The sequence below is a fragment of the Microcaecilia unicolor genome, chromosome 11, assembly GCF_901765095.1.
Source record: "Microcaecilia unicolor chromosome 11, aMicUni1.1, whole genome shotgun sequence".
Classification (NCBI taxonomy): Eukaryota; Metazoa; Chordata; class Amphibia; order Gymnophiona; family Siphonopidae; genus Microcaecilia; species Microcaecilia unicolor.
The window spans coordinates 173,828,462-173,844,650 of record NC_044041.1 but is presented as its reverse complement, the minus strand read 5'-3'; the positions used below and the strand labels follow the sequence as shown (position 1 = coordinate 173,844,650).

Sequence of the window (16,189 nt, the reverse complement as noted above, 5' to 3'; positions counted from 1 at the left end):
ACCTCTTTGCTACTGTTTTCGACTCCTAACCATGACTCTCTTACTCAACACCTTCACTTATCACCCCTACCACTGCAATTTCCCCACCCCTAGCCGTCTGTCCAATTTAGATTGTAAGCTCTGTTGAGCAGGGACTGTCTTTTTCATGTTGATTTGTACAGTGCTGCGTAAGTCTAGTAGCGCTATAGAAATGTTTAATAGTAGTAGTAGTAGTAGTAAAGCCTATGCCTAAGGAGTGCCCCCCTACGGGAATAACTGCAGTAGGCCTGGTTTGCACAATCCCTTTCTGATGTGTTCTTTCTCTACCTTACTTCACTGTCCATAATTGTAGTTCAACCCCCCTTCTCCTGTCTGTCTCACCTGAAGCTATTGCCAAAGTTTTCCCTTTGATTCTGTTTTTAACCTATACTATGTAAACCGCCTAAATAACCTGTTTGATGGGTGGGGTAGAAACCTCAAATAAATTTGGAAACTTAGAGGAAGAGGGGACTAGAAGGGGAAAATGTAGAAACAGGAAGGGGTGTAGAGATGGTGTGAAGGATCTGGAGGGGCTAGAAAAGGGTTGAGAGGCACTGTAAAGGAACAGACAGATCTGAGAAAATGGTAAGAAAAGGGAATGGAGCAAACAGGGTGGCAGGCAGGAGAAAGAGGCAACGTCAGGACGGGTTGAATGGCAGGTAAAGTTAGAGCTCTTCAGCTTGGAAAAGAGACTGATGAGGGGAGATGATTGAGCTCTACAAAATCCTGAGTGGTGTAGAACGAGTAGAAGTAAATCGATTTTTTGCTTGTTCCAAAAGTACGAAACACTTGAGAAAGTTACATGAAAATACTTTTAAAACAAATTGGAGGAAATATTTTTTCACTCAACGAATAGTTAAATTCTGGAACTCTTTCATGGGAGGAGGTGGTAACATTGGTTAGTGTATCTGAGTTTATAAAAGGTTTGGACAAATTCCTGGAGGAAAAGTCCATAGTCTACTATTGAGACAGACATGGGAAGCAACTGCTTGCCCTGGGATTTGTAGTATGGAATGTTGCCACAATTTAGGTTTCTGCCAGGTTCTTGTGACATGGCTTGGCCACTGTTTGGAAAACAGGATACTGAGCTAGATGGACCATTGATCTGACCCAGAATGGCTACTCTTATGTTCTTATGAGCTTGGATTAGTGAGAGAATGAGATTTATAGGAACATAGGGACATAGGTGAAGATGGAAAACTCATAGGTAGGTGAAATGTGACCATCTCTGGGAAAAAGTGACTAAAGTGTCTGGAAACAAAAAATGAGGTATTGTTAGAGCAAAGAATTTGAAATATAATAGTCCAGAGATTTTCAACCTCTCTCATCTCACAGCACTCTTACACAGAGTTAAAATTGTCAAGGCACACACCCACACATGGTCCAGCATTTTACTTTCTTCCCCTCCCAGACACACTCATGGCCCAGTATATTACCTTCTCCCCCACCCCCACACTCCCACACATGGTCTAGCATTTTACTACCTTCTCTGTCTACACAAATAGTCCAATATTTACCTTCTCTCCCCCCCCCCCATATAGTCCAGCATTCACTTTCTCTCCCCCCCCCCCCCCATCCCTACAAATAATCTAGCATCTCTCCTTCCTGTCTCCTTTCCACCCGGTGACCAGGCATCTCCCCCTTGTCTCTCTTGACACCGCCCCTCATGTATTTTTAAAAAGTTTTGTCTCTAGCAGTTGGTGGCAGCAAGTGGCGATTCATATAGCCTGATTGCGCTTACCCCACAGCCTTCTCTGATGCTTCCCACCTATATGGAAGCAAGAAGTTTTGTCATAGAGAAGGCTGATTACTTATGGACCTATGACCTAAAAAGTTATTCATTCTTAACATTTTGGATCTGCTACTTTAAGGGTCCTTTTATTAAGGTGTGCTAACAATTAGCATGCGCTAAATGATAAGACTTGCATAGGAATACAATGGGTGTCTTGGTATTTAGTGCACACTAAATTCATTAGCACACCTTAGTAGAAGGACCCTTTAGTCACCTTTCTCAGAGATGGTCACAAATGCAAAGAGGGAAAGAGAGGAGTGGAGGGTGAAGAGAAAAATGAGGGGTAAAATCTAGCTACTGAATGGAGATGCAGAAAAGAAAAAAACAATGAATAGGAACAATCAAATGACAGAGATACATGTAAAGAGGAAAGGAAGATAAGGGAAGAAAGAAGAAATGAAAACGAGACCTTGAAAATGAACTTAGATGAAGCTAACACAAGGAAAATTGAAAGGAGAGGCTGGGACCAAGTCAAATGAGTAAAATAAAATGCCCAGATGACAAAGGTAGAATACACTTTATTTTCAGTTACATGACTGGAGTATGTCAGCTTTTCACATGTGCAACCAGTGGTGTTCTGGAGCCGGCTCGCACCGGCTCGCAAGAGCCGGTTGTTAAATTTGTTACCGACTTGCGAGCCGGTTGTTCCTGAGGGCGAGCCGGCTCTCCCTCCTCCCCTACAGGGTCCGCTCCCTACCTTGTCCAGTGAATTATTTGGGGCAGGCAGTCTTGCATGCCTGCTGCCGGCGCTGACCCTTCCCCACTGCCGGATCAGTCTTTAAAAATGGCCGCCGAGACTTCCAGCGGCGGCCTCGCGAGATTTCTGCTGAAGTCTTGGAGGCCGCCCTTGTAAGTCTCGGCGGCCATTTTGAATAGCGATCCAGCAGCAGGGGAGAGTCAGTGCCGGCAGCGGGCAGGGGGAGAGAAGGGAGTTGCTGGGCATGGGTGGCTGGAGGAGGGGGAAGGGAAGAGAAGGGAGTCGCTGGACATGGGTGGGTGGATGGAGGGGAGGGCAGGGGAGAGGAGGGTCGCTGGGCATGGGTGGCTGGAGGGGGGCAGGGGAGAGAGGAGGGTTGCTAGACATGGGTGGGTGGATGAAGTGGAGGGCAGGGGAGGGTCGCTGGACATGGGTGGAGGGAGAGGAGGGTCGCTGGACATGGGTGGATGGAGGGAAGGGCAGGGGAGAGAGAAGAAATGCTGGACATGGATGGAGGGGAAGGAAGAGTGAGGAAGGAGATGAGATGAGGGGAAAAGGAAGAGAGGAGAAAAACTGCACATGGATGAAGAAAATAGGCAGAAGCTGGATCCACAAGTTAAGTCTACGGAGGACCAGAAATGAAGAAGAAAGGAGGAAAGGAAAGAAATAAATGGAAAGGAAGCCCTGGAAATGGAGTTAAGAGGACAGATAGCAGCAGAATCGGATACTGGGCCAGCATGATCAGAAAAACAAAGTCACCAGACAACAAAGGTAGAAAAAATCATTTTATTTTCATTTTAGTGTTTGGAATATGTTCACTTTGAGAATCAGGTGCTCAATACTAAAAGTTTATATTTATTTAATTATTTATGGCATTTTATCGCATATTAAACATGAATTAGATTGGAACCTGGGATCATTTAATTTCCCCTCTCCCCAGGCTCTCTCCCTGGCTTTAGCCATCTCTGCAATTTGGGGGGGGGGGGGGCGCAGAGGGGGACCGGGGAGAGAGCCTGTTAAACATTTGCCAGCACACCACTTTGTGCAACCTTGATAACTGTGAGGTTTGATACTCAACATATTTTAAGCAGGTGAAGCTTAGTTTCACAGTGTTTACCTTGTCTTTGTGAGTTTCTTTTTCTACTTTTGGGCTCTGCATCTTTAAGACAGCGAGTGCTTCCTTATACTTGATAGACATTTACAACTGTTATCAAGACCCCTGAAGCAGGCACTTTGCCGAAACACGGTGTCGTGTCAGGCATCATATAGAATAAAGTTTTTCCATCTATATTGTCTGTTCTCCTGTTGTTTTTGGATGAGCCGTGCTGGTCACACTACTCATTTTCTGAGGATCTTTGTACGTAGTGGACCACAGTCTTCCGCTTTTGTGGTTTCACCAGTCTTTTACCATTTGCAGACACAGATTGTAGAAGTCTGTATGGCATCAGCCTTAGTTTCCCCATGATGGATTTGGCGAATCTTCTTTCAGTCTTGTGTCCCATAAACGGCAAAAGATTTTGCCATTTTCCTTTTAAAGGCAGGGTTGTTATTATTTGAGTTCTTAGATGTTAGCACTGTTTTATTATGACAGATTTTCTGTATAGGTCTAGGATCTGTTTCTTTGCACAGCTCTGAAGGGGTTCACCCCCCCAAGTCCCAACTATCTTGAGAAAGATGCTATTACAAGAACCCATCTTAATTTTTCTGCCGGGGCTCATTCAATCCTAGCTATACCAGAGGCGTATGTAGACCTGCCATTTTGGGTGGGCCCAGAGTTAACCTGGATGGGCCCTTCCCACCCCCACTCCCACCCCTACCCCTACTCCTGTACATACATACAATATAGTCTTTTTTTTAAATGACCTGATGTCTGCCCATTTCTCTCTGAACTCCCTCCCCTGGTCCTACCTCAGAGCCGTTGCCCATTGCAATTCCTATAGGCAACCTGCGCCAGCCCTGCAGGCTTCTCTCTACCACATTCCTACCAAAAAAACAAGAAGTGACATCATTGAGGGCAGGACATGATAGAGAGAAGCCTGCAGGGTCGGTGCAGGATGCCGCCAGCAGTAGCTCTGAGGTAGACTGGGGGGGGGGGGGGCGGGGTAGAGAGATGGCCAGATGCCAGGCCACGAGTGGAGAAGAGGGAGAGAGAGTAGTGAGGCGCTACCACTGAAGAGTTTTGGGGGCTTCATGGGCTGCTGACTGGGTGGGCCTGAGGCAAGAATGGGTGGGCCGGTGTCCACCCAGGCCCACCCTTAGCTACGCCACTGAGCTATACCAGTGCCAGGAGGTACAGCTGATCACACCTCAATCTTAGAGTGATATCCACCCCCACTCTTCACTTTTGGAGAAGAGTCCCCACTTTGGTTGTTTTGCCCCAGACTCTGCACCGTCCTGGGGTCAGCCCTGTCATGGAATTATCTTGAAATACCATTTTCTCCTCCTTCCCACCACAACCTTTTGGGAACTTTACTGGTATATCAAAGGTCAAAAGCGAGACGATCCATCTCAATAAAGATCAGAACCAGATCTTTTCCCAGCTCCGTGACCCAGGGACCCATACTGGGGACATGGGAAGACCAAACACAGGACAAGAACGGGGCCAGACTTTGCTGCTAATCCAGCACAAACGCAGCACTAGATTGCAAATGGACATTGCATATTTATTCCCCCGAGGAGGAAGCCTGAGGAAGTTGCGGCTGAAACAGGATCCCGTTGGGTTTGTCAGAAAAAGGTAAGTGTGCCTTTTTATTTCCATGAAAAATTGTCTTGAAAAAATAAAAATATATTATCAAATGGACATTGCACATTTCACTTTGAAGAATAAAAAAAAAAATAACTTAAAGTTGAGAAGTTTTGGATGTTTTTTTGACCAGTGATGAACTTGTGGTCTGTAAAGTACTAAGTGTTCAGACATATGTTCAGCATGGCAGACGGTTAAGATCACTTTCAGCACTTGTGATTGTTTCACCTTTTTTTTTTTTTTTTTTAGATATTTTTCTATTTGAGTGGATTATTCATTATTCTGATTGAAGTGCTTGTATGCTAAAAACATTCACCGACATCTCATCAACTTCTGAAAAGCACTCTTGTCTACGTCAACAGTCAACCTCTGCTTGTCTACGTCAACAGTCAACCTCTGCCAAAGAGAAAAATGGTTTAAACTGGAAAATTCTCCACAACAGCCAGGCACAGGCTGTATTTGCAAACACCACATATGTTGGATCGATTCTGTTTCTCTTCCCATGTTCTAATGAGTGATATGACTTTTGCCTCTCTCCCTTCACCCTCCCCTTCTTGCTATCTTGAACGTTCCATTGTGGTCACAAAAGCTCTTTCATAAATCACAGAAAGCGCCAGAGAACAAAGAATGCTAAAAAGATCCCTTCAAAATAATCTCACCCATCACTTCCCTCCTCCCCTTCTGCAATTTCAAGTCAGCTCACTGGGCTAAGGAGCGGGATTGAAGAAGCCCAAAAATTGAAGGACTCCCCCCCCCCCCCCCCCAACTGACTCAAAAAGAAAAAAAAATGAAAGCTTCCTTTGTTAAAAAAAGGAAGAAATTTAGAAAGAAAAAAAACAGATACCAAATGTGAAAAAAAATAAAAGAATTCTAAAAGATTACTATGTCTTCAATTGAGTATTGTTGCATGAAATCTGGACATGGACCCACCATTGAATCATTGTCTGATTTGTAGAGGCTCCACCCCCAAACCTTCTGCCATTTGGGCCACTGACCCGTGCAGTTCACGGTCTCAGATTTATTATTAACCCATTTAGGGGCACTTTTACTAAGCTGCGGTATAAAATGGCCTTAGCGTGCCCTTACGTAGGTCTTTCCTGTGTGCAAAGACTCTTTATCACAGCCATGAAAATGGCCTTTTTGTATTTTTTTGCATTAATGGCCATGCACTAAAGTTGCTATTAATGCATGGCCATTAAAAAGAATTTACTGCATGAGCCCTTACTGCCACCATTTTGTGTGTCAGAAGGGCTCACGCGCTATCAGTGCGCTAACCAGTTAGCGTGCAATAATGTAGCTTAGTGCAAGAATGCCCACTCTTCACCCCCCCTGACACACTCCCTAAAACAAAATTACCACAAGATGCCTTAGCGGGTCCCACAGGTTGCCATTTTAAGCTGTGTTAGATACATGTTAACCCCAAATGCAGTTTAGCAAAAAGGACCCCATAGCGAGATATAAATGTAACAAATAAAACAAATCCAGCAGGGAGTCCAGTCTGGTAGGATACCCCAACATATACTGAGACCTAGGGTTACCATCAGGCATATTTTCAAAGCACTTAGCCTTCAAAAGTTCCATAGAAACCTATGGAACTTTGGAAGGCTAAGTGCTTTGAAAATATGCCTCTATATGTCCTCTTTTTGGACATCTTCAGGTATGTCCTACAGGATTTTTAATTTTTAGGGAAATGTCCTCTTTTTCTTTTATGTGCCTGTGACCAAAAACTCAAACCCAGAAGTTCTTGAAAAGTAGAATGTCTACTGCTGTAATGTAAGTAAGTCACTGTTTGAAGTGTGTTCATTAACTACAATTAAACATTTCTTTAGCAAAGGTAGCAACCATTTTTATATTTTCTGTCCTCTTTTTTGTCTCCACAAATATAGTAACCAGTGGCTTTCCTAGGGGGGCTGACACCCGGGGCGGATCGCCGATGCGCCCTGCCCCCCGGGTGCAGCGCCCCCCCCCCCCCGAACAGCATGACGCCCCCCCCCGGCGAAAGAACCCCCGATCCCCCCGGCGAAAGATTCCCCCCTGGGTGCACGCCGCTGGGGGGGGGGGGGTGCCGCGTGCCCGCCGGCTCTTCGTTTTCATGCTCCCTCTGCCCCGGAACAGGAAGTAACCTGTTCCGGGGCAAAGGGAGCATGAAAACGAAGAGCCGGCAGGCGGGCGGCACCCCCCAGCGGCGTGCACCCGGGGCGGACCACCCCCACCGCCCCCCCCCCTTGGTACGCCACTGATGGTAACCCTACTGAAACCACAAATAAAAACTGCCATCTCAGAACTCAAGGATGGTCACTAGAACCCTGATCCAGCTTCACGCATCCCCCCCTCCCCCCACTATGGTTTACAGCTGCCTTTTCCTTTCTGCTCCAGCCAACCCCTTTGCTATTCAGGCCTCTAAACTGAGAAAGGCCTTGATAGTTAACAATAATCAGGTATCTTTCCACTGCATACAGGGTGAGGCAAAAAAAAGAAGTAACCCCTCCCCCACTAGAGTTTGTTGTTTTTTTTTTTTTTTGCTGTTTTCTCAGCAACTGCTTGGAATTGCAATATGAAACTTTACAGCTTTGTCGTTATTGTCTACGTTTATGTGCTGAGTAACATCTTTACACATGGCGAAGTTACAGACTTTTTAGAATGACCACCTATTGATTGTCGCACGTTCAAAAATGTTCGCACTGTAAAACTACCTCTATTTGGAAAAAAAAAAAAAACAGGGTACCAGCTTACTGTTAATGATGTAACAGCGATATAGACTTTGGTAAACAATGATTTGAATAATTTGTATTTGATAATATGACAATTTACAGATAATTTCTTTAAAAGCATTTCAAATCAGAGTGGTAATCACGGATAAGGTGTCGGTAGCGGACAAAATGAGAATCCAAACACTGTGTGAACAATGTTCCGGAGCAAAGGTGATAGTGGCTGAGTATCACCTCAAGAACAGGAAGCTCAGCAGTGTGAAGAAAATTTGTCGACGGGACCGCAAAATTCTGACACATTGTTAATTGTATTGCTTGAATAATTTTAACGAGCAAAAATTGCTAGGTAGTAAACTAAAATGTCAGTAACATCAACACAGCTTACGATACTTAAATGTCTAACAGTAATACCCAAGTATGATGACTAAATAAGTCTCATTGAAATTCAAAGCAGTTGCTGAGGAAACTGCGGAAAAAAAAAAGGGTGGGGTAGAGGTACTTTTCATTTGCCTCACCCTGTATATCCCATTTGAACAGCACTCATATGTTGTGAAGCTCTTACAAATTTGACAGCAACACCTGATTGAGATGGAGATTCACTGCTGCAGTGGAGGAACCTGAACGGGAATCTCTCTAGAAGAGGCAGACAGCTCTTGTTTTGAGTACGGTTAGAGCGGCCTCTGGAGAAGTCAGCTAGGGAGCATTCCAGCTGGCGATGAAAGGGTTCCTTTCTCCTAGTTGTTTTTCTTATGGCGTTCCCACGCTCACAGAGCAAAGCAGGCCTCTAAAAGCTGAAGACTAAAGAGTCTTTTTCTCCCCTCAACTTCTCCTCCTTAATGTACGCCCTGCTGCCAGGCATACCTAATGCCTTTTTAAATAGTTTAAAAAAAAAAATAAAAACATGTGGCCAAATGGAGACCAGCTTGCATGCCCATATTCAGAGAAGATAGCAAGGCATACGGAGCTCTAGGGACTCAGAGCGGGAAAAGGAACAGGGTAATAGCCAAGAGCTAGTGACCTGGCAACAGTGGCTGGGGTTCTTCTACTCCAATCCATGGAAAACCATAAAGGAAAATAAACAAAGGAGATAAATATTCAGCCAGTGGCAATGAGTGTTTTTTTTTTAGCCGCTGCCAGCTTCATGCCCCGATATTCAATGCAGGGCCATGTCCAGGTACGAGCGCTGAATATTTCAGTTTATGTGGCCGACTATCTCTTATGGCTTATGTGTGATATTCAGCAGTTAACCGCCTAGGCAACACCACAAAGACAGGACTGTGTTTCAGTGGCGTAGCTAAGGGTGGGCCTGGGTGGACACCGGCCCACCCATTCTTGCCTCAGGCCCACCCAGTCAGCAGCCCATGAAGCCCCCAAAACTCTTCAGTGGTAGCGCCTCACTATTCTCTCTCCCTCTTCTCCACTCGTGGCCTGGCATCTGCCCATCTCTCTACCCCCCCACCCCCCCCAGTCTACCTCAGAGCTACTGCTGGCGGCATCCTGCACCGACCCTGCAGGCTTCTCTCTATCATGTCCTGCCCTCAATGATGTCACTTCTTGTTTTTTTGGTGGGAATGTGGTAGAGAGAAGCCTGCAGGGCTGGCGCAGGTTGCCTATAGGAATTGCAATGGGCAACGGCTCTGAGGTAGGACCGGGGGAGGGGGTTCAGAGAGAAATGGGCAGACGTCAGGTCATAAAAAAAAAACACTATATTGTATGTATGTACAGGGGTAGGGGTGGGGGTGGGGGTGGGAAGGGCCCATCCAGGTTAACTCTGGGCCCACCCAAAATGGCAGGTCTACATACGCCTCTGCTGTGTTTTATGCAGACTGATTTGGCCACTTAAATTAGGCAGTTAAATGCTGCATATTGGCCCTTAACCGCATAAGTGTTGACTCCACCCCTGGACTGCTCACAAAATCACCAGGTTACAGTTTAGCGGATAGTTCCGATATAACCAGTTAAGTGCCGATGAATATGCAGTTCTGATCACAGCATCTCAAAAAAGATATGGCAGAATTAGAAAAGGTACAGAGAAGGGCGACGAAAATGAATCAGAAAAGGCTAAAGTGGCTAGGCCTCTTCAGCTTGGAGAAGAGACGACTGAGGGGAGATATGATAGAGGTCTGTAAAATACTGAGTGGAGTGGAACGGGTAGATATGAATCGCTCGTTTACTCTTTCCAGACATACTAGGACTAGGGGACATGCAATGAAGCTAAGTATTGTAAATTTAAGATAAACCAGAGAAAATATTTCATCACTCGATGTGTAATTTTACACTGAATTTTGCTGTGGATAGGCTGCCTGGTCATCCAGGTGGGTGAGAGAGGTGTCTAGTCAGTAAGCTGATTAAGGATTTTGGTCTTTCTGATCTGTGGCGTATTCACCATCAGCAGGGGAAGCAATTTTTGTTTTGCTCTGCAGTTAATAGTTATGTGTGTTTGGATTATTTGCTTAGAGATTCTTTTTGGTTGACAGATCTCAGGATAGCAATATAGTATTATTACATTACTATTATTACTAAAAATAGTATTATTTTTGATGTTCATTGCTTTATATGTTTTATTATGTATGTTTGAGTTGTTCACCGCTCTGGATAAAGGCAGTATACAAATTATAATAAATTAAATGAAACTGAGTGGCCACCTGGTCAGACCATGCACCAGTGTGGTATGCTTTCACTTGTGTGGGCTCCCGGAGGGGTCACGTGTTTTGGAGAATGAATGAGAGTGTTACAGGACCAGAGAGTCTGGGAGGACTTGGACAGGGAATTAGATCAATATTTACAGTATAAATGATCTTCCTGAGGTGTACACCCTTCTATATTATGGGAAGGTTTAATAGTTGTGTTATGGGGACTCATTAATTGGGGCTCCAGGAAGAAAAGGGAGAGACAGTAGAGGGAACAAGCTTTGTTGCTTTGGTCGGAGGGTTGGAGAGTAGAACCCAGCAGTCTCTTGGGCAAGCAGATAGGAAGCAATTAGATGGTCTATGGGATGAGCTTCAGTCTCTCTGTTTGACAGACATTGAATTTAAGTTACGTCACACTCAGCAAAGTTTCTATGAATTGGGTAATAGATCTGGAAAGTTATTAGTGAGGCAGCATCTGTATCGTATAGTGAAACTCCAGAGTGGGAAGGGCGGTACACTTTATAAATCTGAGCATATACATTAGCATTTTGTTGACTTTTATAAGCAGTTATTTGCTAGTGAAGATGGTACCTCAGAGAGTGCAATCGCGCAGTATTTAGAGGGGGCTGACTTACCCTTCTGAAGTGCAGGATCGTTTGGATGACGAGATTACTGCATCAGAGATTGAAGATACAATTAAGGCTGTGCCTTGGGGTAAGGCTCCGGGGCTGGATGGCTTTTTGGTGTCTCCCTGGCTCCAGTACTGGCAAGATATTGTAATGCATTGTGGACTGGGGCGATTGTTCGATCGCATGGTAATGTGACTGGTACCACTATTTTGTGTAAACTGGGGAGGTGGGTTCTATAGACCTATTTGCCTTATTAATATGGATTTAAAGCTTTTGGCTAAGTTGTTGGCTTCTCAGTTGACACTCAATCTGCCTGATCAGGCTTTGTACCGGATTGTCAGACTATGGACAATATTAAGCGGATATTACATCTGGTGGAGACAATGCACTCTTAAACTTCCTGCTTTACATTTGGCAGTGGATGCTGAAAAGACTTTGACAGGGTGCACTGACCCTTTTTATTTGTGGTGTTGTGGAAATTTGGAGCAGGTCCGGCTTTCTGTTCCTGTTCGCAGGCATTAAACACCAAGCCTAAGGCAAGTATTAAACTCAATGGGGAATATACAGAGGAATTTGAGCTAGGTAGAGGTACAAGACAGAGGTGACCCTTGTCTACGTTGCTGTTTGCATTAGTTATTGAACCTTTTGTGCAACTGATATGGTACTGTTCAGGTATAAGAGGGGTTCCGATAGGGTCGGTGCATCATAAAGTTTGTTTGCCGACGATGTGATCCTTTCTGTGTCCCATCCTCTGCTGTCTTTGCCAGTACTTATTCGAGAGATATAGCGTTAAGGTCAGGTGTCTGGCTTCAAGGCGAGTACTGACAAAACTGAGGTACTGAATTTCACGCTTTTACCTGCGGAGCTCTTGCATCTTCAGGATACCTTTCCCTTTAAATGGATATCTCACTCTCTTAAATATTTTGGAGTATGGGTTACTGCAACTGCTGATGGTTTATATGATGCTAATTATGGCCCACTGCTTAGGCAGGTTCACCTAGATTTGAGAGAATGGAATAGGGCAGGGGTTCCCAAACCTGATCCCGGAGGCAGCTCAGCCAGGAGATTTTAAGGATACCCATAATGAATATCCGTGAGAGACATTTGCATCCACTGCCTCCACTGCATGTAAATCTCTCATGAATATTCATTGTGGAAATAAACCACTGGAATAGGTTGTTTATTCTCTATATCTTCCAATCTGTCTTCTGCAGCGAAGGGAAAAAAAAGAAAGCCAAGTGCTCATCAGGGACGCCCATAAAGGACGTCCTTGGCAGGCGCAGAGCATCCAGCATAATGCTTGGCTGCTCTGCGCATGCTCGACCGGCCGACTGTATAACGATGGAATAGAGAATGCAAGTGAGCTACAACGAGCAGCTCATTTGCATGCCTTTTCCTTGCCCGTTCCTTTGCATTCCTTTGCATGTCCGTTCCTTACCGATTCGCTAAGGGACTCGGTAAGGGAAGGGCTTTAACTTTAGTGCATCTTCCCTTCAGACTACCTGAAGTTTGGAAATTGGTTGAGGCTTGTTCGTTTACATGGGCCTACAGACCTGCACACTGACTGTTTATCTCTGTATTTGTTCTGTTTGTCCTGTTGTTATTTCTTATGGGGGGTCTTTTACTAAGGCATGCTCACATTTTTGGCGCACACTAAAATCGGGCACGCGCTAAACATTAGAAATGCCAATGCATTCCTATGGACGTCTCTAACGTTTAGTGCATGCCCAATTTTAGCGCACGCCAAAAACATGAGCGCGCCTTAGGCAAAGACCCCCTAAGTTTGTTGTATGGCATATGGGAATGTTATGTGGCCTATAAATGCTTTTAAATAAATTAGAAGTCAGAACAATTTTTGTTACCTTTTGAGCAACATTCAAACTTCAAGGCCTTTGCGTCGGCCATAAAGAGGAAACAAGAAGTTTGCCAAACCTGCAATAGAAAAGTCTTTTGCCTTGTTTCTTCAAAGTGAATTTTCCGCAAAGCTGGAATAGCTAATAATCAAGCATCTTCCAATCTCAGGGACCTAGTCAGTTGATAAGTCTTAGAACCGTTCTCAAATAACCATCAGATTCAGATTTAAATGCCTTATGAATTAGCAGCAAAATTTCAAAATTAATTCTCATTTCTACTGGCAACCATTGGAAATCCATCAATATCGGAGAAATATGTTGAACACGTAAATGACCAGATATAAGACAGACTTCTGTATTCTGGAAGACCTGCAATGCCCTAATACTGGATCTCGCTAAACCCAAAAGTGTGATAGAACTAGAGAGATGAGATAATGCTATTTTTGTTTCCTGAAATGCTTTCAATGCTTTTTCTGTGTACTGGTTAGATAGGGTTGAATACTTCTCCTAAATGTGGCACTATGTCTCATTATTCCTTCCCTTGTCCCCACTGTGTTTCCTTTTGACTTACCATTGACGGTTAGCACTGAAGGTGCTTGAGACAGGGGGTCCATTAGCGAGTTCAGTTGCATTCCATTCTGAAGCCAGACTACCCATACAGGCTCTGGGGGCCCCTGAGCGCTACAACTGAGGTTAAAGGGCAGATCGGCTAAAACATGCAGATCCTGGGGTTCCTCCAAAAAGATCGGGAGACCTAGAAGCATGAAGAGGAGAGAATTTTAAGTTTCCAAACAGAAAATTGGTGAGTACAAGTTCCATAGATGTAATGGTAGTGAACACCGGGGCTGCTTTCGCCTGTCCCAGATGACATGGAGCCCATTGGCGTCCCTATTTTTGACCTAGCTCTTTGAAGTGGTGCTGTTTTTCTCAAGTCCCTAGAAGACCTTTGGATTCCCTTCAATTCCATAGCAAAAATATCATCATTGGATCAAGCAGCCACGTAGCCAGTCTGGTGCTGGACAAGAGGCCCCAATATAGCACCCCACAGCAGGTGTGTACTGAAATGATCAAGCAGTTACCTTCCAATTTCAGGATGCCTTCCCGAGACAGAATCTCCTCTCCTTTGACAAAGACAGCACACTGATAAGCCCCAGCATCTGACAGCTGCACCGATTCAATACTGGGAAAGGAAACAGATGATGTAGGAGCAAATTACAAATCTTCTACTTGTCCATCACACTAGGAAACAACATGGGACATGCCAATAACATTTACCATACCATTTCACATTTGTTTGCTTTGAACTATGGGATCGATATTCAAAGTGATTTGAACAGCCAGAAACAGCTCCTGCCCGTTTAAATTACTTGTCCGGGTCCAACTGGGCATATTCAGAGGCACTTAATGGACAGTGCTGCTGAAAATGCCCAGTTAATGCCCCAAGTTGAAACCAGCTACTTTGTGGGCATTCTGGGAACCAAGTCGGCACTGATCTGGTTATGTGCCAAACTTCAGCCTTTAACTAGCTAAGATAACCGCATAAATAGGTGTTCTGCCCCCATATTCATTGAGGCAGGGTATATTGTGATGCATATTTAATATGAGTATTATCTGTATTTAATTGCATTGTCTGTGTAATAGGAGCACTGTGTGTTAAGACTGCTTTTCCTATAGTTTGTAGTTCCTGTGATTGACTCCTTGTGAGTTTTCTCTATTGGCTGTGAGCTAGGGCCAGCCCTCCCTCTCTACCCCTCTGCAGACTGTTCTGTGTGATGAGAGACCCCAATCTTGCTAGCATGCCTTTGTGATCAGCAGTTATTTTAGGGGCTGATCCCTCCTTAAACTACTGTAATTCCATCAAGATTTTTCACCATCTCTCAAAGTCATCTCCCCAGGTTCATTTCCCAAGTTATTGCCCATTTATTTTCTCTTTGAGATCTCTCCCCTTATTTTCTTTGAGTGTTACAGCTTTTCCTCTTAGCTTGGCTGAGGTTCTGGCCATCTCTTTGCCTCAGAGGTGGCCAGTTGCAGACTGTATGGGCAGAAGGCCACCATTCTTTTACAAGCAACTGAACTGTAAACTGGATTTTCTTTGTTTATTCTGAGTACTACAATAAAGAAGATTTGTTTAAGAACTGAGAGTCTGCTGGAGATGCTTCTGCTTGGGGATGGTTTATGCTGGCTGTTTAAGCTACACTATACCTTGCCTAGAACAGTACAACAGGACTGCATAAAACACAATTCTATATTTATACGGTTCATCGTAACTAGCTGATTAAGTCCTGAATATTGCACTTAACCAGCTATGTTTTAGCTGACTGCGTATGCCTGGATATTCAGTGCCAGTACCTGCCTGGATAAAGCCCAGCATTCAATATCCGAGAATAAAGCTGGAAAGGAACTCCAACAAGGTATAAACAAGGATAGGACAGTTCAGAAATTGGGAAAAGGTCGGGGAAGGGGTAGTTCTGCTCCAGGACAGGCAGCCAGGCCACATTAGGCAGAGGAAGAGAAAAGGAAGGCCTGGGAGAAAAAGTGGGCCTTAAGAAGGGTCCAGAACTGGGGGAAAAATTGCTCAGAGTGAAGGTCAGGCGGAAGGGCGTTCTAAAGAGAGGGGGCAATACAGGAGAAACAGCAGCACGACGAGTGGACTCAAGCTGGAGCAGTGAATTGGGGGAAGTGTTAAGCGGAAGGAAAGAGCAAACGGTAAGGGACGTGAGGGAGTATATGGGGAGATGAGGGTAGACAGGTAAAAAGGGATCCCAGTGTGCAAGACTTTAAAAGCCAGGGTGAGAATCTTGAAGGTATATGAAAGGATATTGGAAGCCAGTGGTGATGGTGATGTTGCAACATTGCCCCAAAATTAAAAAAAAAAAAAAAATCCTGTAAATGACATGGGAAAGTAAACAAAATGAAAATCTTTGGCTTGCATACATACTAGAGGCTCAGAAGGAGGGCCATAACTAGGAGTGGGTGAGAGGGGCAGCCACTCAGGGCAGAAAGCCCTTTGAGGCCTGAAAAACTGTGCAGCTTTTCTCCTGCCATCCAGGTCTCAGCAAAGAGAGAGAAGAATGAGAAGAGACTAGGAATCAGAGCATAGTTTCTTTTAAGCTGCATAC

At 44.7% G+C, this 16,189-nt stretch overlaps 1 protein-coding gene across 2 annotated transcripts in view; it reads right to left on the bottom strand.

Annotated features, from left to right (window-relative positions):
- The window catches only part of AXL (AXL receptor tyrosine kinase), a 190,453-nt gene that overhangs the window by 136,524 nt on the left and 37,740 nt on the right, over positions 1 to 16,189 (bottom strand). For both annotated transcript variants that reach the window (XM_030220148.1, XM_030220149.1), the window contains exons 3-4: positions 14,150 to 14,250; positions 13,642 to 13,824 (exon numbers count right to left, since the gene is read on the bottom strand). In XM_030220148.1, coding sequence (XP_030076008.1) covers positions 13,642 to 13,824; positions 14,150 to 14,250 — 284 coding nt within the window. The remainder of the gene's footprint in view (positions 1 to 13,641; positions 13,825 to 14,149; positions 14,251 to 16,189) is intronic.